This window comes from Vipera ursinii (assembly GCF_947247035.1).
Source record: "Vipera ursinii genome assembly, chromosome: 2".
NCBI lineage: Eukaryota > Metazoa > Chordata > Lepidosauria > Squamata > Viperidae > Vipera > Vipera ursinii.
The window spans coordinates 242,050,486-242,073,515 of record NC_139513.1 but is presented as its reverse complement, the minus strand read 5'-3'; the positions used below and the strand labels follow the sequence as shown (position 1 = coordinate 242,073,515).

At 36.5% G+C, this 23,030-nt stretch overlaps 1 protein-coding gene across 2 annotated transcripts in view; it reads left to right on the top strand.

The window, feature by feature from the left end:
* Positions 1-20,818, top strand: part of SRFBP1 (serum response factor binding protein 1) — a 38,845-nt gene extending 18,027 nt beyond the window's left edge. The window contains exons 4-8 of one of the 2 annotated variants that reach the window (XM_083356261.1): positions 12,038-12,109; positions 17,409-17,490; positions 17,706-18,372; positions 19,188-19,222; positions 19,984-20,817. In XM_083356261.1, coding sequence (XP_083212387.1) covers positions 12,038-12,109; positions 17,409-17,490; positions 17,706-18,372; positions 19,188-19,222; positions 19,984-20,162 — 1,035 coding nt within the window. In that variant the 3' untranslated portion in view covers positions 20,163-20,817. Of the gene's footprint in view, positions 1-12,037; positions 12,110-17,408; positions 17,491-17,705; positions 18,373-19,187; positions 19,223-19,983 lie in introns of both variants that reach the window. The other variant, XM_083356262.1, reaches the window with a different exon arrangement.
* The last annotated feature ends 2,212 nt before the right edge of the window (positions 20,819-23,030 follow it).

Here is a 23,030-nt window from a genome sequence, read left to right as displayed (position 1 = left end):
TGTCCTGCACTCCACTGCCCGTCACCTTGCATTCCACCCTTCATCCATGCCACTGTTGTTGCATCATCTGACCTTTGGTCTTTTTTTCCTCCCACTACTGAGGTGCATCCAACACGTTGCAAAGCATCTGCTAGCCACATGTGGCTGTCTCAAAGTGGCATGCAGCATATCTCACATATAGCTAGCAGCTTCCTTGTGGAAGGCTAGGCTAGGCATGTCTGGACAACAACAGGAGGAAGAAGATGGCAGAGGTCAGCTGGTAGAGACAAGGGAACAGGGCACTGGGGGAGGTAGACTATAGGATGGCAGGGGCAGAGGACTGTAGGGCAGTGGTGGTGCAGGGCATCAGGGGCAATAGAAGACAGGAGTCTAGGGCAGAGTGCAAGACTGTGAGGACAGCAAAAGTGGCAGAATGTGGGGCATCCAAAAGGACAAAAATGGAAGAGAGATAGGTGGATGGGAAGAGTTAAAACATACCCAGTGATTCTAAATTTGGGTGTGCTGCCAAGTGCCCAGGTTTTATTTATGTGACCACAAAAGCATTACAACAGTCACAATTTTGAGAACCAGGTATATCATAACTTCAGCAATGTCATAATTTTAAACAGTCATTGAATGAATACTCATTAACCAAAGACTACTGGTAAGCGCTTTTGTTATCTGGAGAATTTTAAGATTTATCTCTACTATTGTTACTCATTGGGCAGGTATTTATTTATGGCCTGCTTTTATTGTTTTTATGAATGACTCAAGACAGCAAACAGTTCATCTTTCTGTTTTCCCAATAACAACCTTCTGAGATGGGTTAGGCTGAGAAAAAATGACTAGCCTAAATTATTGACAGATTTTTTTCCTGCCTTTATTTTATGTATATTTTATTTTGTATGTCTATATCTGTGTATGTAACAATTACTGAAATATAAGAATGCTGCTAGCTATTATTTTTATTAGTGATTCTCCAAAATTCTATTGGAGCCCAAACATTTTTTTAAAAAGTAAAAAAAGCACATGTATCTATCTCCGTTGCTATTATTCCATGCTGCTCATTTCAAATTGGCTTTGAGCAACTAATGTTTTGCAGCATGCCAGTTTCTGATATTTTGTTTAAATCAGATATTTAAAAGCATGAGTACACACCAAAAGATTATGTTAGTTGCATCTAGCATTAAATATGAAGAGCTATTGAATAGTTATTACTGTATTTAAAATGCATGGATAAATTTCTAGTCTCTTGAATATTTATGTTACCCTCAGTTTGCCATCCAAAGGATATAATTTATATTTAACTACATCACATTTACTCTTAAAAATGCATTGCAACAAAGTGAGTTGGTATGAGAGATCCCTTTCAAAACTACTATTAGTAAGATTTTTTATAAAATATTTAGCATTACTTATTTAAACCTAGAAATGCTCTTTGTGAGGAAACAACACAGTAAAAATATGAGCTAAAAATGTGGTTGAGAAAAATTGGGTTAATTATTTTCAGGAGTTCTTGAAGCAGTTGGAACAGAAAATGTTTATAGTTTCTTCAGACTTTATTTCATCAGAACTCTATGAGACATTTGTATTAAAATACCAGGAACAAAGAACATTATGAACCTAGCTAGAGAATGGTTTTAATAGAATTTGCTATTAAATGTTCTCAGTTAGACTTCATGGATAATCGTTTAAACTATTTCAGAGTATATTCATATGTTAAAATATAACATTTAACACTAGAGTGTGGCACTCCTAAAAAAACAAAACTTCCTTGTTTGTCCCTTAAGCACTGTTGAGAAAATGAAAACTAATCATTGTTGAACCCCTCCCCTCTGGAAATAAATATTCTCTCATTATTTTTAATTGAGGTTAAGGAATTTCCCACTATTGATGTTAATGGTACTTAAAGTTAAAAAGTGACATTTATAATCGCTGTCTTCAGTTAGAATTTGAAATAGATTAAGTATATACTACAGGCTTGCAGAATCATTATTATTTTTTAAAGTAAAATTTATGAATCTTCAACTTCTGGTAACTACATGAAGAAATCTATAGAGATCTTTGGATAAATATACAACAACCAGTATTTACCTTTTTCTGGTTATTTATAGTATATTTAGTTTGGAATTTTCAAGCTAAGCAAAAGCCCTGCATAAAGTTCAATTCCATCCCCACCCCAAATAATGACTATTCTAGTAATTTGGGAGGGTGAATAACTGTGAGCAAATTAATTTCTCATTTTAGAAACAATGGTTTATATTTAAGGGTGGATGATCTTCTGTGGTATACAAATATAGACTTGCACAGATACAAATATTTGTGATCTACAATAGTCAGCTAAGGATTAAGTATCTTAGTGGTCAGGATTTCAGATTAGTATGTAACTTTTAACTTACCTTTAAAAAAAAACTAAGATAGTAAATGAAGAATATTTCCTTCCCAAAATCAAAGGACACTGATTTTAATTTATTAATTTATTTGAGAGATAATTAGGGAATACTATAAGGAAAATGAGTAGGCCAGAACCCCCCACACCTTATAGAATTCCAGGAATGAGCCAGGAAGTTTGTGGATCAAGAACACAAATATAATTGGCAAGTATTGTAATCTTATATTCACCTGGAAATCTATATTCCTCTACATATTTGTCAGCAACACTTTTAGCCAAAAAATTGGGGTTATTTTTTTATGTTCATGTTAGACACTAAGCACAGCTCATATGGTTACAGCTACAACAAACTTAATTTGTGTGTGTGTATATGTATGTGTGTGTGTGTGTGTGTGTGTGTATATATATATATATATGTATGTATGTATGTATGTATGTATATTTGTTGTTAAAATTATGTAGAAAATACAAATGAAAATAAAGGTAATTGGAAAATGGTAAAGAGGAAGAGAAGGAAAATAAAAGTGAGGGAAGACAAAAAAGCATTGACTTCCAACTTTTTTCAGCTCAGTAAAGTATAAAATAGAATTACAGCTTCAACTTTCCCCACTAGTTACTAGCTATTTCTGTAACAGCAAACTAATCAGCAAAACCCAAGTCAAGATGTCATATTTTTCTGTCTCAATCACAAACTCCAGAAAAAGTTTCCGGGTAGAAACAAACCTGGATATATTCTTTCACTAATGAAAATAGTCAATTTTGCCATCTCTACTAGTTCCATCACTTTTTCCACCCATTCTTCAATCGTGGGTTTTGACGAATCTTTCCATTTCTATGCTTAACGTATACAATAACAAAAGTTCCAAATCTTTTTTTCCAATCCCTTACCCAATAATATTAAAAGAAAGCTTCAGGTTTTAGTTTTACGTTCATTTTAAGATTCTTCTGCATTATGACATGAATCTGGCCCCAATATGTACCGTATTTGCTTTATCAAGGCTAGATATTTATTTTAAAGTTATCTACTAATTTCAGCTTTAAGTTTCAGATTTTTTTCTTTTATCCCTGAACATATTTAGCTTTAGCTGCCACTTTCTTTCTCCTTACTTATTTTTCTAAAGTTTTATCTCCTGAACATTGGTTAGCTTTAATTTACAGAAGTCAGCCATATTTAAGCTATCAGGTGTGGAAATTAAAGGAATAAATTAAAGGTAGCAAACACAGTTTGTCAATTTTTTCTGTCTTTTGGAGGAGGATACTCCAACCCATGCGTGTGTCTTTAGCGATCTGAGTGGCTAATCTGTTGGATGAGCTTTTTTTTCCTTTTTTCTTCCAACACTTGTGTGTATTTATGTATATATTATATGTATATAATGCATTTTAATTTTTTTACATTCTGTTCTATTATATGGTCTCTATAATTTTCACTTTATTGAATCAATATTTAAATCCATCAATAAGTAGATCAGCCAAGGTTGTTGAAGGGTGTGTGTGTGTACACACACACGCACACACACACACGCACACATACACATACAAACTACTATACTCACTTCTTCATATGATTGGTCTCTGTCATAAATTATTTTTTTGTTTAATGAATTAGTGGAATAAAGCAAGTGAAAAAATGACTCCATTGAAGGATTGAAAAATGTATATTTGGGGAAAATAATTTAGGAGTGAAAATGATCCTTATACTCTTTATCCCCCCCCCCAAAAAAAATGAAAAAGAAACTGGGAGTGCTGTGAAGAATGCCAAAATGGGAAAAGAGCAATTTTGTGGAAAGCTTCCCCAGAACTGGATATAAATGAACACTGACTGCAATTTTGAAGATGATAAAGACAGCACTTCAAATGAAAAAGAGAAGATACCATCACAAGTAAATGCTGACTTTCAAAATGGGAGTATTTTAGGAAATAGAACATTCAAACATTATAATTTTGGCTTCTTTGGTTGCCCTACTGGATAATGTTATGATCTAGCTTTTTCCTTTTGCATAATTTAGTTTTTCTAGAGTTGATAGCCAAATTACTTTCCTGCAGTAGCTAGCAAAGAGCATTTTGAAGAACTACTGTTTTTAACATTACCACAAAATTGCTATCTTGTTCATTGATGGTTGCATCTTAAGGGGAAGACATTAAATTATGATTCTTCTATTTGAAATAGTTTCTTTAGTGATTTTGTCTAAAGAGCTCAGATCATAATTTCCAGTTTAGAGTTTAGTCTGAAGTCATTACATCATTTTCTCTTGGTGACTTCTTAAATGCTAAGTAAGCGTACAGCATAAAATCCTTAATGCACTTTTGCAGTATTTATGGAGTATGATCCTATGTGTAGCTTTCCCTGAGTTTGGTGGGGTTCAATATATAGTTTCTTTTTCTGCTCACCTTTTTCATTTGTTGTTGTGCCAGATATTTAAACCTATGAGCAGAGACACTCTTCTGTTTTTAAATAAAGGTAAAAGTAAAGGTTTCCCCTGTCCAGTTGTGTCCAATTGTAAGGGGCGATGCTTATTTCCATTTCTCCACTGAGGGAGCCAGTGTTGTCTGAGGACATTTTGGTGGTCCTGTGGCCAGCATGACTATATGCGACTGAAGTGGTACCTATTTATCTAGTCACATTTGCATGCTTTCAGATTGCTAGGTGGGCAGGAGCTGGGGTGAGTAACGGAATTCATCCTATTGCACAGCTCTCAGATCTTAAACCTGGGCTGTCAGCTTTCCAGCTGACAAGTTCAGCATCTTAACTGCTGAGCCATCATGTACACAAGTCGTTGAGCCATTGCACCCTCAAGCTTCTATACCCGGAGATCAGGGACTTTGTCATTTTTGATTCTGGATGAGGTGGCACTGCCCCAGAAAGACCCTGTCCACAACTTGGGTGTTCTCCTGGGCTCACAACTCTTTTCAAGAAACAGGTTGCAGTCGCGATTAGAAGAGCCTTTGCACAACTTCATATTGTGTATCAGTTGTGGTCTTTCCTGGACCAGGATTCCCTCACTCAGTCTTTCAGTCCTTAATCATCTCATAATTGGGCTATTGTAATGCACTCTGTAATGGGGCTACCTTTGAAGAGCATTCAGAAGTTGTTGCAGAATGCGGCTGCACAGTTACCAGTCTGCTTCCAGGTACAATTCAAGACGTTGGTGATCACCTTTAAAGTCATTCATAGCATGGCTCCAGGTTACTTGAGGGACCATCTCACCCCACTGGGATTGGCCTGTACCATTCATCCCAGCAGAGGAGGCATGCTGTAGGTCCCATCAATATTCTGGCTGGTGGGATCCAGGAGTAGGGTCTTCTCTGCTGTTGCTCCTGCCCTCTGGAACATCTTGTATCCCGATGTGAGGTTGGCCTTAACCCTCCTATCTTTATAAGGGCCTAAAAATGTGGCTGTGCCATTCAGCTTGCAGCCCCAGTGAAGGATCAGCACAATGGAGGTGGTTGATTGAGTAATAATGGGTCCCACTTCCCCCCCACTCTGCCCCCACACTCCCCATGTGTCTTTGGTTTTAAAATTTGGTTTTAACATTTTTGTTTTAACTAAGATGTAACTGTAAGTCACCCAGAGTTACCCTATAGTAAAATGGGTGGCCAATAAATTTTATAAATAGAATAAATTATTACTGTTACTACGCTAACACTATACCTGGATGTTTCTGATGCTTGATTGATTGATTGATTGATTGATTGGACTTATATGCCGCCCTATCTCCCGAAGGACTCAGGGCGGCTAACAACAATAAAAAACAACGATACAAAAGTTAAAAGAAATTAAATAAACAGCCCCAATAAATAAGTTAAACTAAACAATTAAAAATTAAAAACATTTTTAAAAACCCTGTTGTCAGTCCAGGTCAGCCTGATGAAAAAGGAATGTTTTAAGGCTGCGGCGAAAGGACCGGAGATCCGGGGCCATCCGGAGCTCAAGGGGGAGTTGGTTCCACAGGGCTGGCGCTCCCACAGAGAAGGCCCTCCCCCTGGGGGTCGCCAGCTGACATTGTCTAGCCGACGGCACCCTGAGGAGGCCCTCTCTGTGTGAGCGCACTGGGCGATGGGAAGTCGTTCCCGGCAGCAGATGGTCCTGCAAATATCCCGGGCCTAGGCCATGTAGGGCTTTAAAGGTAAGTACCAACACCTTAAATCTCACCCGGAAGACAACCGGTAACCAATGCAGCTCACGCAGGAGGGGTGTAATAAGAATGAGAAAACTTACGTAGGGTTTCTGACCCTGTTCATGGCACAATAACTTACAGTACATCTCATAATCTTCAAAGCAGGGAGGGGTTGCATCCAGAGACTCTTGGAAAAACAGGTTTACAACCTCTAGACCTCTTCCAAAATTAAACTGCAATTTTTAAGTGATTATTTATTTTTATTTTATTTTAATTCCATTTATATCCCGCCCTTCTCCGAAGACTCAGGGCAGCTTACAAACTTAGCAGTAGCCTTCATTCTATGTATATGCCTGCTTATTAGGGCTTTCACACACACCCCAAGCGGCATTATTACAAAGTCAGCTTAATTGCCCCCAACAATCTGGGTCCTCATTTTACCTACCTCGGAAGGATGGAAGGCTGAGTCAACCTTGAGCCTGGTGGGATGCGAACCTGCACTAATTGCAGGCAGCTGGTGTTACTTAAGGAGGCATTAGCCCACTGCTTCACCAAGGCTCTGCAAGGCTCATTTAATCAGTGCAATGTTTAATTAACTTTAAAGATACATTAAATTATCAAGTTAGAATTTGCACTGGTATGATACTTTTGGAGTGGAGCCTCCATCATGCCACTCATGGGCTAACTGTAATCATTGACCTGAACAAAGTTGCAAAGGTATATCAACACCACTTCCTATTAAGAGATTATTAGGAGACGTAGAGCAGGGGTGTCAAACTGCCGGTCCGCAAACCGGTTGCATCATACTGAGGTTGCGTCTACCTCAGCTTCGGCAATGCAAAAAAAGTTGCAATACGTCGCAACACATCACGTGACGTGACGAGTTTGACACCCGTAATGTAGAGGGACAAAAGAATAGTCATGAAACCATCTCCTTTTTCAACTTGTTTGTGCTGGTAAAGAAGTCTGAATAAAAGTTGCAAAATGTGGTCAGTTGAATATGATTCTTGTTCTCAAGATTTCTTAGATAGATAATGATAACTGCATTTAGTATATGCATTGCATGCAAAATTATCTCAAAATAGTTTGATTATGAAACAACCATTTCAGATGTTTCAAGATTAGGACATGATTTGAAAAAATTTCAAGGTTCGAAGCATTTTACAGCTGTATCCTGTAATTTTACGAAGTTGCCAGTGAATTCTGTGATCCACTGAATGTTGGACATTGCTTCCAAGTGGATTATTGCTTTATTTTTAAATTTTCTAGCCTGCTGATGTAGACGTGGAGATAGACCATGTCTTTAGTACTACTGGCTACATAATGGCATGCTGGGCAAAATAGCAGATATTCAAGCAGCACCTGACTCAATAAAAAGCCATTCAGGATCTAGTCTTTGCTGCTTTTGAAAAAGATTTGGAAAAGTGCTATAATTCACCGGCTGCAACTAGATTCTTGTTGCTGTTCAATTTTAACATCTTATTACAGCCTTAAAGAAAAATCTCTGTACTTTTAAGTTCTTGTTTTATAAAAAAGCTTAGTTTTTTATTGCAATGCATTAAAATTAAAAGTGTAGCAGAATTTTAAAAACTGAAAATGGTGTTGGTATACTATAGCTGATTTTCCCTACTGGTCAATTCCTTACCTTATAAAGAAATGACATTTTAACCTAACTACTATGTGAATGACTTGGAAGATATATTTAATATTGAGCATATTGAGAAATATTACTGCAATGTAATCTGCCAAAGTAGAATATATTGCCTCATCCTTTATTATGATTTTCCTTTGTTAGTGAAAAATGCTGCCTTTTGCAGGCCAGATAAGAAATTATTTCCAAAAGCTATTCTTCAATGTCTGGAATAATGCCATTTGTTCTAATTTTTCAACATTACTTTTTAAACACTCCTCATGCATGATAGAGTCAATTCCTGATAAACAAGTTCCAAAGATTTGGTACATAATTTAATACCACTTTGGCATCTTTAACATTTAACATCCCATAAACCTAAAAAAAGAAAACAGATAAAGGTTTCCCCTGTCTAGTCATGTCCGACTCTAGGAGGTAGTGCTCCATTTCCTAGCTAAGGGAGCTAGCATTATCGGAAATTGCTTCTGTGGTCATGTGGACAACATAACTATATGCCAAGGCAGAGGGAATGCTGTTATCTTCCTACTGAAGTGGTACCTTGCTTTTCCACACTTTCGAACTGCTAGCTTGGCAGAAGCTGGAACAAGAACAGGAGTTCACCCCATCACATGGTGCTTGGGTCTTGAACTACTAACCTTCTGGTTGACAAGCCAACATCTAACTGCTAGGTTACCACATTCCCTCCCCTACATCTGCTTACATGCATTAAAATACCATTTCCAAAAACTGACAAATGATCACAGAACCATATTTTATGGGTCAATATCACATTTTTACATCTCCAACACAAAATGTTGATGTCCTTCCTTTTGAATTCCTTATTTAGGGAGTCCAATAGACTCATATTAAAATTTTGATGAATCAACTTTAATTGCAAATCTGTTCATACCATTTTATTATTTTTAAAACTTGTAGCCATTGATAGAGCATTACTGGAGATTCCAATTTTTAGCTCATATTTAAATTATTCCAAAATGTTCACTTAAAAAAACCTCCGGCTCTTTTGAGGGAAATATATTATCGAGTCTATTTTGTCATAGATACCTTCCAATATGAAAGCTTCACGGGCCTTTGAAGTGATCAATGTGTCTCACTCATATTGAGCCATTCAGAATGCTTGTTGAAAATGCTGCACTGTTGTGAACTAAAAGCACAAATTTAATTTGAAGTCAGGAAAAATCCTTAAAATAATAATTACATAATAATTGGTTTAAAGGCAAAATCCCAGCTTCCACCCCTCCTATTCAATAGAAGATTTTACTGCCTATTATGAAAGTACATTTTTTTCTAAAGAATTAAATGTTCATGAGTACTATTATCAAAACTGTTCTGTGCCACAATATGATCCAATGATTTCTGACAGCTGGCACTCCTGGAAATAAAACACCTTTTTCTGGTCTATGTTGTTCCACGCATTTGCTCTCACCACAAGGCAAATAGGTAATAGCTTTACAACATAGCCCATAGAATATGTTTTAGGTTCTTCTATTCATCTTCCTGTTATATCTGACCACGTTCCTAATACATTAACTCTGATTTAAAATGTTTATGCTAGTTCTGGAAGGTATTTTAAAACTTCCTTGTTACCAAAAGAGGGGTGAGCTTTTACTAATCATAGCAGCTAGGCAGATCTGTAAGGAAGAAAGTGTTCTCAGAGGCATCCAAATCCCAAAATGCTTAAACCCAAGCTGTTTAGAAAGTTTAATATAAAAATAGTTAAGCAAATCAATAGTCAGTAGAGCTCTTTCAACACTTGTCTAATTTGGCATCACAAAATCATTTATTCTCATCCTGTCTACACTTCTACATTTTTGAAATTCTGTGCTTACTCTCCAAAGCTCTTAAGAAGCAAGTTGTGTGTGGGTTGGGTTGTTGTTGTTTTTTTCAAATATCTTTAAAATACCACATGTCTCCAAACTTGTTATATGTTGCATACAATTCCTGGAAAGTACTCCATTTGCATATTCTCCAACTGTTGGAAAAGTGGGACATAGCCAAATGCAGGTCAAAGCACCTGGGAAAGTTTAATACGCCAAGGAAAAGGCATTGCTGATTATGAGAGCCATTAAGCTGAAAATGATGTCTGCTTTACTAGTGGAAGTCTGTGTTAATATTTAGCAACACAATTTAATGTAGTCTTAGAAAAAGTACAGGAAGAAACCTTGCCCAGATTGGCAGGAAGATATTATGGATGATCCTAGTGGGTGTCCTCCATATTGATTTAATAATGGTCCTCTCTGCTGCCTCAAAAATTTCCATGGAAGAGAAAGCTGACATTGCAAGTCAAATGGTATGCTGCCAGAATATTTAAGAGCAGTTGTGGATGGAGCACTATAACACAGAAGACAACCTTGGAGATTATTTTTTACTAAATAACTTTATGACTACTTCTAGTTATGTGCCACAAGATATGCTAAATAGACTTTATGAGAAAGTGTTAAACTGGGGAAGAATTTATTGTTGCAAAGCTGTAAAAGCAACTATTATAGTTTTGTAAAATCTTTTCAGATAAAATTAATAATTATTACCAGAATTAGCTTTTTCATCAAAAAATGCTATCAAGAGCCAAATGTAAAAGTACAAATGGAAATACTATAGAAAGATGGCCAAAAGCGGTGGTCCTCAACTTTTGCTGTTTGGTGGCTCAGCTGGGGGGAAAGAGGGAAACCGGGCCCTGTGAGTGGTGGGCTGGTGCGCACACAGACAAGGGCAGTTCCACTCACACACAAGAAGCTTTTGGGGTGCAGTTTCATGCTTCAGGCTTTTCCACGCCAAAAGCTTTTGCCAAGGGATGGAAGGCCTGAAGTAGCACGAGATTGTTCCACCAACGCCTTTTGTCCATTCGCAAAAGGTTTTGGCATGGAGAAGAGAAGCCTTTGGGGTGAGGTCTCGTGCTTCTTCAGACTCACCAAGGCTGCCCGATGTTCCAAAAGCAGATCAGGTGTCCTGCGCAGGCAGCCTTAGTGAGTCAGTGAAGCTGAGCAGGGGGCGCTCATCCCACCTAGCCTCTGCTCTCACCGCTCCACTTTTAGAGCATCGGGAGTAGGTGGCTTGCGGGGGGAGAGGGCACTCAAGCCACACACACAGCTCCACTCATGCAAGATTGGGGCGCTGATCGCATGAGTGGAGCTGCCTATGCGCACCAGCCTGCCTCTCACATGGCCTGGTTCTGAATAGGCCATGGCCCAATAGTGGGCCAGGGGCTGTGGACCCCTGGTGAAAAGGACTAGCAGAAGACACTGTCTACTGTTGTTTTTTTAGAATTATTGTCCCTAACCTTATGCCTGTGGCCTCATGCCTTTGTGTCAGCATGCCTAACTCCTACCTGGCATTTCTGCTATCCATCGCCCCAGTAATTGTTACAGGTCATCGGGGTAAATAAAGGTGATTGAGCAAAGTCGCACTGTCTACCATTTCAGTACCTGAAATGTAAAAAAAGTAAGCTTTACTTTGTAAACAAGCACAATTATTTGTTTATGTTTAGTAGTTGCACTAATCTACGGAAGGTCTATTTTAGAATCCTGTTTCATTTGGGCCAGTTCTATTTACTTCTTTGGCCATTATCATTTTACAAGAAAGGATCTCAGATTTTTCAAGTATAATGTGTATTATATTTGCAATGAATTTCATTACTTGAATTTGTGAGAGTTATTTGAAAAGTAGGATATAAATAATTGCAACAAATAGATAATTATATTTTTGCTTTTCAATGGGTTTTTCTTTTGCTATAATAATTTTTACTTCTTTTTTTAAAAACTTATGTTTAACTAATTAACTTATTGACTGCTCTCCCTAAACAGAAATGCAGCACATAAATAACATTTCCATTGCTTGTTTCTTATACTGAAACTGCTGACAGACATGCACAGAGGAAATAACCAATTCTGTTATATTTTCTAGGAAATAAAACTTGATCAAGTTACCAAATCAGCACTTGGGAGAGAAATTGACTTTGGGGTTATTTGTAAAAAGGTATGATGCTTTCAACTTTTCTTAAAAAATATATTTTTGTTTGGAAAATCTCTTTCTACCATCGGTATATTAACATAAACAGAAATGTTTACATCCCTTTTAACATAAGTAATAGATGAAGCTTCCCAGTGGCGTGTCAATGCATCATATGAAACATCTCCAGAAGCATATAGCAGTGTCAAAATGGTAGGCATGGTCAGGTGATCAAAACCTTGCCATCTTTTATTGTGTGTGTGTGTCTTAGTGTGCAACCATGCAATGCACTTTTTTTTAAAAAGGAAAGGTTTTGATCATCTAGTTGCATTTTATTGATATTGACCATCCCAGCAGATGTCTTTGGCAACATGTTATGTGGTCTGTACAGATGTCAATACAGACTTTTATTAGCAGTGTTGTTCTTGGCTGCTCTAGTTTTCTAGTTCCAAATGTATGTTTTGGCATGATAGAATCTGTGACAAGGTTTCTAATCATAATTAAAAATCTCTTTCATTTTCTCAGCACTCTGCAAAATAAAAAAGGGACAATTAGGTGTCTCAATGAGCAGTTCTTTATATGACAGTTGGCAAAGTGGTTGTCAATGCTTCCAGCATTTGATGATCATGGGGAAAACTAGACCTTATAGAATTGGGAATAATTATGCATTTTTGCTACAAAAATCAATATAAATGTTTTTAAAAACTTTTCCCCATCCTTACTTTTATTTTAGATGTTGGATGTTGGTAAATGGGAAAAAATAATTAATTGTTTTGAACTTAAAAGCACAGAAAACATTTAAATACAGGTACAGCAACCACCGTACCACTATGTATCATCCAATGGTACAACCCCTAGTTCCAGCAAAGCAACAGTATATATTCTGTTGAACAGTAGGGCAGCTTGGATAGTTTTCATTTTAAAAGGAAAAGCAAGTTTTGTTGTTAATATAAAACTGAAGAAGTTACGTGATTCTTTTTGAAGATACTTGTAAGGTCATGATTAGATCAGTAACTCTACACTTGGCCAATACATTTATACTCTGGTTTTTCTCCATATGTAAATATTTCACCTTTTAATTACCCAAGCATAAACAATCAAAAGTATAATTTGAGAGTGGTTTCGGAATACATTTACCATAAAAAAAGAGAGAATAAGCTGTGCAAATTAACAGGAAGGTACATTTTTTATATTGAACATCTACCAAGGTTGTCTGATCATTTTTCCACCATCAAGATTGCAATTGAGCTGCTATAAAATTAAGATTTTTTGCTAACAGATCTAAAAGTACATCTGGTACTTAGAGATTGATTGATTGTTGCAGCACAAAAAAGATGTTGAGAGTTTGGGAAAAAAATTCAGAGAAGAAGAACTAAGATAATCAAAGGCCTGGAGACTAAAACATACAAAGAACGGCTGCAGGACTTGTGTTTGGCTAGTCTAAAGAAAATAAGAAATAGGGGGAGACATGATAGCAGTATTCCAGTATTTGAGGGGCTGCCACAAAGAAGGGGGGTCACGTTGTTCACCAAAGCATGAGAGGGCAGGACGAGAAACAATGGTTGGAAACTGATCAAAGAGAGAAGCAACCTGGAATTAAGGAGAAATTTCCTGACAGTGAGGACAATTAACCAGTGGAATAGCTTGGCCCCAGAAATCGTGGGTGCTCCATCATTGGAGATTTTTAAAAAGAGGCTAGACAGTCACTTATCTGAGATGGTATAAGTTCTCCTGCTTGAGCAGGAGGCTGAAGGCCTCCAAGGTCCCTTCCAGCTCTATTCTATTCTATCTTAAAGATCTTTCTTTAATTCTTATCTGTTCCAACAAGCCGGCCTGGCCTGATGGATTTGGGTTTTAATTTTTTTTTATTTTTATTGTATTCTTACTTTAATTCTCTGTACACCGCCCTGAGTCCTCCGGGAGAAGGGCGGTATATAAAAACAAATAAATAAATAAATAAATTCCTGTATGTAGGTATATAGATATTTATATTAAATTATGAAATTCAGTTATAGCAGGATATTTGTTTAAATACAGGACAATGTCTCACAGTACATTCAATCTTAATGTACTTTTTCAATGAGTATTAGAGCTAAATGTTGTGTCAAGTGACTTCAGAAATGTAGGAATGCAGTCCTCACAAACCAGTATTGTTTTGATGGATTAAGACTCTTAACTTTGAAAATGTTACTTTGTTATTTTTCAAATGCTTTGAAAAATGTTGGCATTTCTTACTGCATTAATAACCAAACACATGATTACTTAAATAAACTCTTTACATTCTTTTCTTTAAAAGAAATGTATGTGTAATCCCGAAGCCACTAAATAAATAAATAAATAAATAAATAAATAAATAAATAAATAAACACTCAAGTCTTTACTTTGCGGCTTAGCAGCTCTTAGGGAATTAATGTAATATTTGATATTATACGTACACTTTATTTTGTACGCACATGGAATTCTATCACAGGTATGGGTTTTGCTCTTTACTTGCATTTTTGCATCTAAAGTACTTGCAGTATGAAGGTGGAACTTTCACCAGGAGACTTGGTTTGGTTTTGGGTTTTTTGCTTGTATTTTGTATTTGCTGCACACCATTAGGGCAATACTATTGCTTAGTTATCTTGGTGTTTTTCAAACTTATCAACTTTAAGATTGTGGACTTCAACTCCCAGCTATCTCCCAATGCTACTCAGAGTTCCTTGGATGCAAAAGCAGTAATATCTAAATATTCTTATTTCCACAAATACAAAATTAGTATTTTAGAGATAAGTTTTACAGATTTAAAAGAGCTCTTTGATCTTGGCTGAAATGGAAGTGACTGTGGATGTATAAAACCACAGTTTCCTGATAAATTTCCATGGCAAACAGATGTGAACTTTAAACAGAAATAGCTGTGATTACTTTGGGAACATTGGTGATGAGAGAATGTTACATGGAAGTGTAAAGTTTGCCTGCAATGACTAATTCTGTTCCAGTAAGGTAGATGAATAAATCTTCTGATCCTCAGAAAATGTGTATATTTGAACTGTGCTCTTAAATATTTTCAGAGCTGTAGAATTTTTTTTTGCCTAATTAGTATCTTCTTCAGTGCCAAAGAATATATCTTTTAGCAAAACTAGTCCAAGAAAAAGTTAGTTATAAATATTCCTCTCTTAGATTACTATTTAAATGGAAGAATACTTAACTTGAAGATTTTGTCTACTTACATTATAGTCATTAAGTTTCACTATGATCATAAGCCTAGATTCCCTGAATGTGTCAATTCTATTGATGATCATCACATCTGCATATAAACCTTTTGCTGAAGTTGCATTCTGCTGTAACCTGCAGAATGTCCATGTCAACTTGCCCAAGTAGGAGAAATTTCCCCATTTTATACAGTATATCCTGCTCAGGTATTATGGACAGGCATTGATGGAGAAACTCTGCAGTGACAGTTAACAAGAATGTTTGAAGCCAAGAAAATGAAGAAGGAATTAAAGAAAATCAAACTGATTGCATCTTTATTCCCTGGGTATTGGTGGGGAGGGGGACATAGTCAGCCTCCTATACCAGTGATGGCAAACCTTTTAGAAACTGAGTGCCCAAACTGCAACCCAAAACCCACTTATGTATCGTCGGGTGCCGGGTGGAATTGGCCCATTGGGTGGGTGTGGCCAATTGGGTGGGTGTGGCTGCGGTGGTCAGGGCAGACTGGGTGGGACTAAAGTTCAATCAATCAATTCCAACTTTGCGAGATTTTTTTTCCCCATGAGAAGTTGAAATTGATTGATTGAACCTTTTTTTTTGCACACAGCAGCAGAGACCTAAAGCAAAAAGGTTTTATAAAACCCAGCTAAAGGCCTAGGACTGGAACGACAGCACGTGTGCCCACCGAGAGGGCTCTGCGTGCCACCTGTGGCACGCGTGCCATAGGTTCGCCATCACGGGCCTATACCAATAAAGAAGCATTTAAATCATTCATGAAGACTCTGCTTCCTGACCTGGCCTACTATGAAGGGCTGGTAGGCATTTAGAACATTATCTACCATGTGAATAGTCAGTTTCTGTATGTTCAGCCTTTACTTATGTCACTCAAATAACATTAACCCCTAAGATTCCCAAAAGGGGATCTTAGTATGCACAATCATAACTCTGAACTTGATGCACATGAATAAAATCTTCATAGAGTAGAAAAATAAGAATAATCTGGGGTCCAAAGTTATAGAGCTTATTGACAGTGCTTGAATTGTGAGCAATTATTATTCTTTGATGCATGCGTAGGGTAAGAAAATATTTCTTCAACATTAGGATAAAATCCATGTAGCAAGTTTCTTTATGACCAATAAGAATAGCTAATACACAGAAATTATTTCAAGGAGCTTTTGTCTGTTGTGGTAATGTTCTTGAGTAGATTGTCAGGATTGTTTTCAGCTAAGTTTCAGGGAAGGGCATAGAGCCAGGATAAAGATGGTACAATTATTCTTCTGCTTCATCTTTCAGTTGTTTTTATAAGAGATGCAGTTTCTCAGTGGCTTAATGATGCTGGTCTTTGCTCCAGTGGTTTAAGTCCTAGCACTGCATGGCGGGGTGAGCTCCTGTCCCTTGTTTCAGCTTCTGCCTACCTAGTGGTTCAAAAGCATGTTACATGTGAATAAATAAATAGGTACCACTTCATTGAGGAGACAAGCTGGTGCTTTGTATGGATGGTTATGTATTTGGGAATAGCATATTTGGAAGATGGATATAAAATTTAAAGAAAGCAAATTTGTTTTACCCTCTGTTCATTTTTTCTTTAGAATGAAATAATGACCATCTGCTTCAATAATATTTCACAATATAGCAGCAATAATTTCTAAGATATGGAAAAGATACAACATATAAAAACAAGGTCTAGTGAATTCAGTTCAATTTATTTAGTCAATGAAATGTCAAGCAATAGATTCTTAGGCGTTTACATTTGTATGTGTTAAGAGACTATGTAGCTTGAATGCTTTGGGGGAAATTATTTAAGATGTTTTAACAAATGCAAAACACACATTATTTCCTTCTTGTGAAACCAGTCATTCCACTACAAAAATCTCTAGGAGGATCTGGGACTTTAGAGAAGCGAATATCAGCTTTTGGTTGAAGTTGTATTCTGCCACTTTGAATGGCATATAGGCAGTTCTTAAACAAGGTGGCAGCTCTAATTTGGGATTGAAAGGTCCATGACATAATGCTGAGCCTCACAATACACCCTTGTTTCAAGGAACATTCTTGCAGGATCAAATATCTCTATGTACTTTTCTGTTTTGTTACTATGTTGTCTCATTCAACATAATTTTTCATTTTCCTAATATAGCCCAATTCTACAGCAAGAGACAGAGCAATTGCTAGATTGATATCTCACCCATTACTGAAGACCAAAATTGCTAATATTAAAGGTAAGCAGAATTCACCCCAACTCTAAAATCCCTAGTAATGCTATGAAAGTAACATAATAGTAGAAAAGACATATAGTTCATTAAATAAAGACTTTGAGGAGATGTAAACTACTTAAACTTGTAAATAACAGGATTGTTTTATAACTTCTTTATTATTACTGTGCTTATATATAACTTGTTGTTTTTTAAATCAAACCTGAGTTTCTTTTTTTTAGCTGCAGTGGAAGATTTTAAAAATGCGAGACAGGAACCAGCTAGAGCTATTTCTTCAACAGAACAACAAGTGGAAGAGCAGCTTAATAAACATCCTGGAGAGACCCAGCATTCTGTTAGTAGCAAAACACTTAAACAAGCTGAATCTCAAGCTAAAACAACGGCAATCGAAAAACCACAAATTGATAGGGGGAAAAAACACAATTTTGAGAGTGGAAAACAGAAAATGGCAGATAATATGAAAAAATGTCCCTCATACACTTCTGCTGTGCCTGACACAGAAAATGGTAAATTAATTCATCACGATCAAACTGGAAACACTGAATCTTCACAAGAAAAAGTATATTTGAATCACATTGTAAAGACAGCAGTAGATGGCTCTGATGAAGAAGATGCAGATAAAAATGAGGGCAGTGGAAAGGAGGAATGTTTTGATGACAGTACAGAAGAGAGGTTCTATAATGAGTCTTCCGGCACCGATGAAAGTAACAACAATGATGATTTCTTCATTGGCAAAGTAAAAAGAATGAAAAAAAAGAGAACGGCTAATACTTCACAGCCTACAGACCCAAATTCAAAAGACAGCAATCAGGGTTCAAAAGCAGGGAAACTAGAATCTGAGTTTTATTATTCATTGTCCAATACTCAAAAACCTGAACCTGTGAAAAGGTAGGAACAGTTTCTTGGAGTGAAAATCTGATGAGTGATTTGTTGAAACAATGTTTAAAAATGGTCAAACAGTAGTATAAAACAACTTAATTTTTTTCTCACAATGAAATGTAACAGAATAGTATCCTCCTCAGACCTGAGATTCAAGCCCAGGACCTAGAGGTTTTCCCCATCTCTTTAGTGTGGCATGTAGCAAAAGCGAATTATGCACTTGGGACAACAACAACAAAAAAATACTTTATTTTCAGTGGGACTGAATTTGTGTACCAAGTTTCCAGAGAAGAAACAGCAGGAGCATTATAGTGGGGAAGACAGATTCCAGTTAGGCCCAAAAAACATAGCATTAAGGAATTACTATCATAGAAACATGTTATTAAATGCATGCCTGTAATTTATGTACTGCATTATTCAAGATAAAATAGCTCTGTATGGAGTTGTGTTTTGGTGTTCTATGTTTTTCCCCCACAGCAAAGTAATACTGCATCTACTATCTATGGCCAAGCTATGTGTTTTCCCTACTGTCTGCTTTACATGATCCCTTCCTAGTTAGTCAGTTTTCATATAGAAAGTTACCCAGAGAAACTGGATAGTATTAGCACTATTAACAGATTAAGAAGCATCTAGATTAATTTTGGGAAACATTATAGAAATTAAGTCATACTTGACTTAGCTTGGCCATGTAAGCACACTTATGTAAATATGCATTTATGTATATACATTAGATTCAATTTTTGAATTCATTATTAAAGAACAGCTTGTTCTTTGCTTGAAACTATTGTCTTTTTCACTGTTAACTTTTGTATTCTTTATTCTAGAAATATTAGAGCCCATCTTCCTAGAAACAAGACAAGTAAGTGAGAATACTAAAGTAATATTCTTGGCATTAGTTTGGACTCCTGGAGAATGAAATGTAGCTTTACATTAATTATATAATGTTTTTATTCACCATGGGTTTTGAATTTCTCAGTATTAGTATGTTTAATAGTCTAAAAACTGGGATGTGTTTAACAATATTAAAGTTGTTTCTGCTTAATAAATATACAAATGTGGTTTACCATCAGTTCATAATATAATCTGTAATATGTGAAAAGTTACTTATGCTTTCAGTCAATCAATCAATTTTTATTTGGTCATAGACAGCAAATAAAACAAGAATATCACAATTAGGATAAAAACAAAAAAAAATCTGAAATATCTAAGAGGACTCAGGAAAAAATATGGCATACTGTACAAACTGTATAATAGTACTTAGCCATAATCAAGGAAATAAAATCTGATTTGTCTGACAATAACAACTTAAAGTAAGAGAAATCAGAATGGCCAGGGTATTAAGTAAAGAATGGAGATGATAATCTTGGTGAATGTCTGTGTAGGGAGAACACTAAAATAATATTTCAATTATTTCTCCATCACATTGACAATCTCTATTGAAAGGGGATCTTTTGAGAATCTCCCTTCAATGAAGGTTATTGGAAATGACATTGAATCTTTCTGAGAATAAAATCGTTCTAAATTTTGGAATTGTTACACAACTAAACTTGAATGAATAACTGATTGAGTAAATAACTGATTGAGTTATTTACACTTTATTCTTTGTTAATTTTTGCACAGCTTTTGAAAAAACTCACCCACAGAAACGGATGCCTAAAAGTTCGGCAGTGAAATATACTATTAAGAGGAGCCCTCCACAGCAACCTCTTCATCCATCATGGGAAGCTAGCAGAAAAATGCGAGAGCAAATATCTCAAATTACAGCATTCCAAGGGAAAAAAATTAAATTTGAAGATTAGAATTTTCTTTTTAAAGATAGCATCACTGATTTTTAGCTGTTTCTGCAGTGTTGCATATTGACAATCTTGCAGCAAATGTGTGAAGCAGACTTTGAGGAAAAATAATTTTTCATTGCGCAACATTCCTGTTTTTTAGCAAACATATTTTCAGGTGAACCTATAGAGATCTTGCATTAAAAGATCAGTGGAATGAATCTGGGCTGTGAATCAACCTGTAGAAATCCTTCACAGATAATGTTTTGAATCTTCTAAAACCCATTGCTGATGATCTGCAAGGAATCTCTAAATAGCTAAATTAAAACTAAGAAGACAGTGGGTTCTTATTTATTCCACCTTCATTGTAGCAATATGTTTGGTAATATGCATTTAAATGCTAATTCAGCTGCAAGGTTGATTTTGGTTGCAGAATGTTTTGATGGCTTTGTTTGTTTCCATTTAGCTCCTATCCACCAGTTTCTTTCCTGTAGTCATGGATATGAAACAGAAACATATATGCAGTCTGAAGAATAATTGATGGATCTTATGAAAGTAGACTTTACCTTTGAAATAATAAATCTATAATTTAAAATACCACATTGCTTCATTTATGGCATGAAATGTAGCCTTTCTGTTTAGTTACTATTTCCTGAACAAGTTGAGTGAATAGGTGATGGCCTGATTAAACACTGTAAACTTTAAAACTGGAGGGTGCTTGACAGAAAATTTGTGAAATATTCAGAAAATGATTCTTCTAAATGGATATAGATGTAAAACCATGGTAGTGGTAGAATAGTTTCCAAATGAAAATTGAAATGGAACACAACAATGCTTTTATTTGGCCTTTTAACATTTTGAGAATATAAAGTATTTCCATTTAAAAATATTACATCTACACTTATCTAGAGTTGATTGATTAAGAAAATGTAGGCTGCAGATAGTTGCTTACATTTTGTGCAACTATTGAGGAATAGTTACTTATTACACCAGGGCTTTTCAACCTTTTCACCCATTGTACCACTTTTAGGATATGGCAACATCCGAGTACCACCAGTCACCTAGCAAGGTGTCAAACACTTGATGACCAAAAAAAAAAAAAGGAAAAAGTGATGAAGTACAGGTAGTCCTCGACTTACAACAGTTCGCTTAGTGACTGTTTGAAGTTACAATGGCACTGAAAAAAGTGCCCCCCCAAGCCACAGCTGAGTAAGACACCTGCCTGCCTGCCCGGTGGCACTCTTCCTCCTGTCCGAGGTTTTCATTGTTGTGAGCATTTGTTGATTGGCAGCGGGGGGTGGGGGGGGTGTTTGGTTTTTATTCCCCACCCCGGTCTGCTGGATGGTTGCAGCAGGTTTTGGTCACTTCACATGACCCTGGGACACTGTGACCGTCATAAATATGAATCAGTTGCCAAGCATCTGAATGTAAATCACAAGACCCTGGAGATGCTGCAACATTCCAGCTGATCGGTGCTTCTTCTGGGCTCAGCAGAAGTGCCAGGATCAGTGCCGAGCTCCAGCTGGAGCCTGGAGCTGATCCTGGCACTTCTGCTGAGCCCTGACAGCCCTGCAGCTCCAGCCACCTCTCGTTTAGGCTTCTGCGGTGCTACCACCGGTTCAGCTCATTCCCCTCCCGTTACTTTTCTAGGATGGTTGCGTACCACCTGCCAGGTGCCAATGTACCACAGGTGGTACTCGTACCACTGGTTGAAAAGCCCTCTATTACACAACTATTAAGGAAGTAATCCTAAATGTTGGATTGCTAGTGTACATTATTTGAAATATATTTAATATATATTTAGTGTAGATGGTCTATATATAATAACTAGTTTACCTCCAGTAGCTGGTTACTATAATTGTAACTTTTATTCTCTTTTACTTTCTTATATTGGATATTATGCAGTCAGTTATCTTTTATACTAAGTAAACTTTTATACTAAATAAAATCTTCAGTGGAAACCAGTTATAAAAATATATTTTTTTTAATTTTTGCTATCTGAAACAAATTTGAAAATGCTCTATGCTATGCATAATTTGCAGATTATTAAGGTGTTGCATTTTTTGTAATTGGTGAAAAAAAACCTGTTGGTGTTGCTTTTGTTGGCTTTAATATATTGAAGGAGGATTGCAGTGAGCAGGAACAGATTGAGGGATCTCCCAAATAGGTTTCCCCTATTTTGACAGATCAGAAAGAGAACGGTGCCTCAGTTGAGCCAAGACAGGCTTTGCCCTATTTTGGGACTTTCAGCAACAAGTAACTAAAGCAAGAAATGCTTCATTGTTGGCCTCCTGCTGTATTGGAAATAATGTTTGAATTCCCCAGAGTACCAGTTGAAATGGCAGAATTGGGCCTCTGCCTTTATTGTACTAATGAACTGTTTGGCAACTGGCAGCATAATGCAACAAAGAATTTGTTTATACCACTGGAGAAGGCATGATGTGCCTTTGCAGGTGAAGGTGGCTATGGAAGATTAGACAGTAATGGATATCCTTGAGGAATGGCAATAGGGCACCTTGGGGAGCTGGAAACTTTGATAGCCAACCACTATGGGCTCCTAGAAGATGAGGTGGGCTGGTGCCTCTATTGCTGGTTGGGCTGGTGTCTGCAATGCAATCTTCATTTAGAACTATACAGTAGTGGCCAAAATTGGGGCAACCTTTTAGAAAAAGTGTATTTTTGAGGTTTGATGGCTAATAACACTACTTTTTTTTGGAGTAGTATCATAAAATTATATATCAATGGAAAGATAATTTAATCAAGAATGTAATGCAACGAAGTTTGTTCAATTATCTGTACTGTATTCTATGAAAAGTTATAGCCAAACAACCAGAAAAAGGAAGCACAGCTTGCTTAGGTTGATATTAGGTAGCTTTCCTTCATCTGATTGTAGCC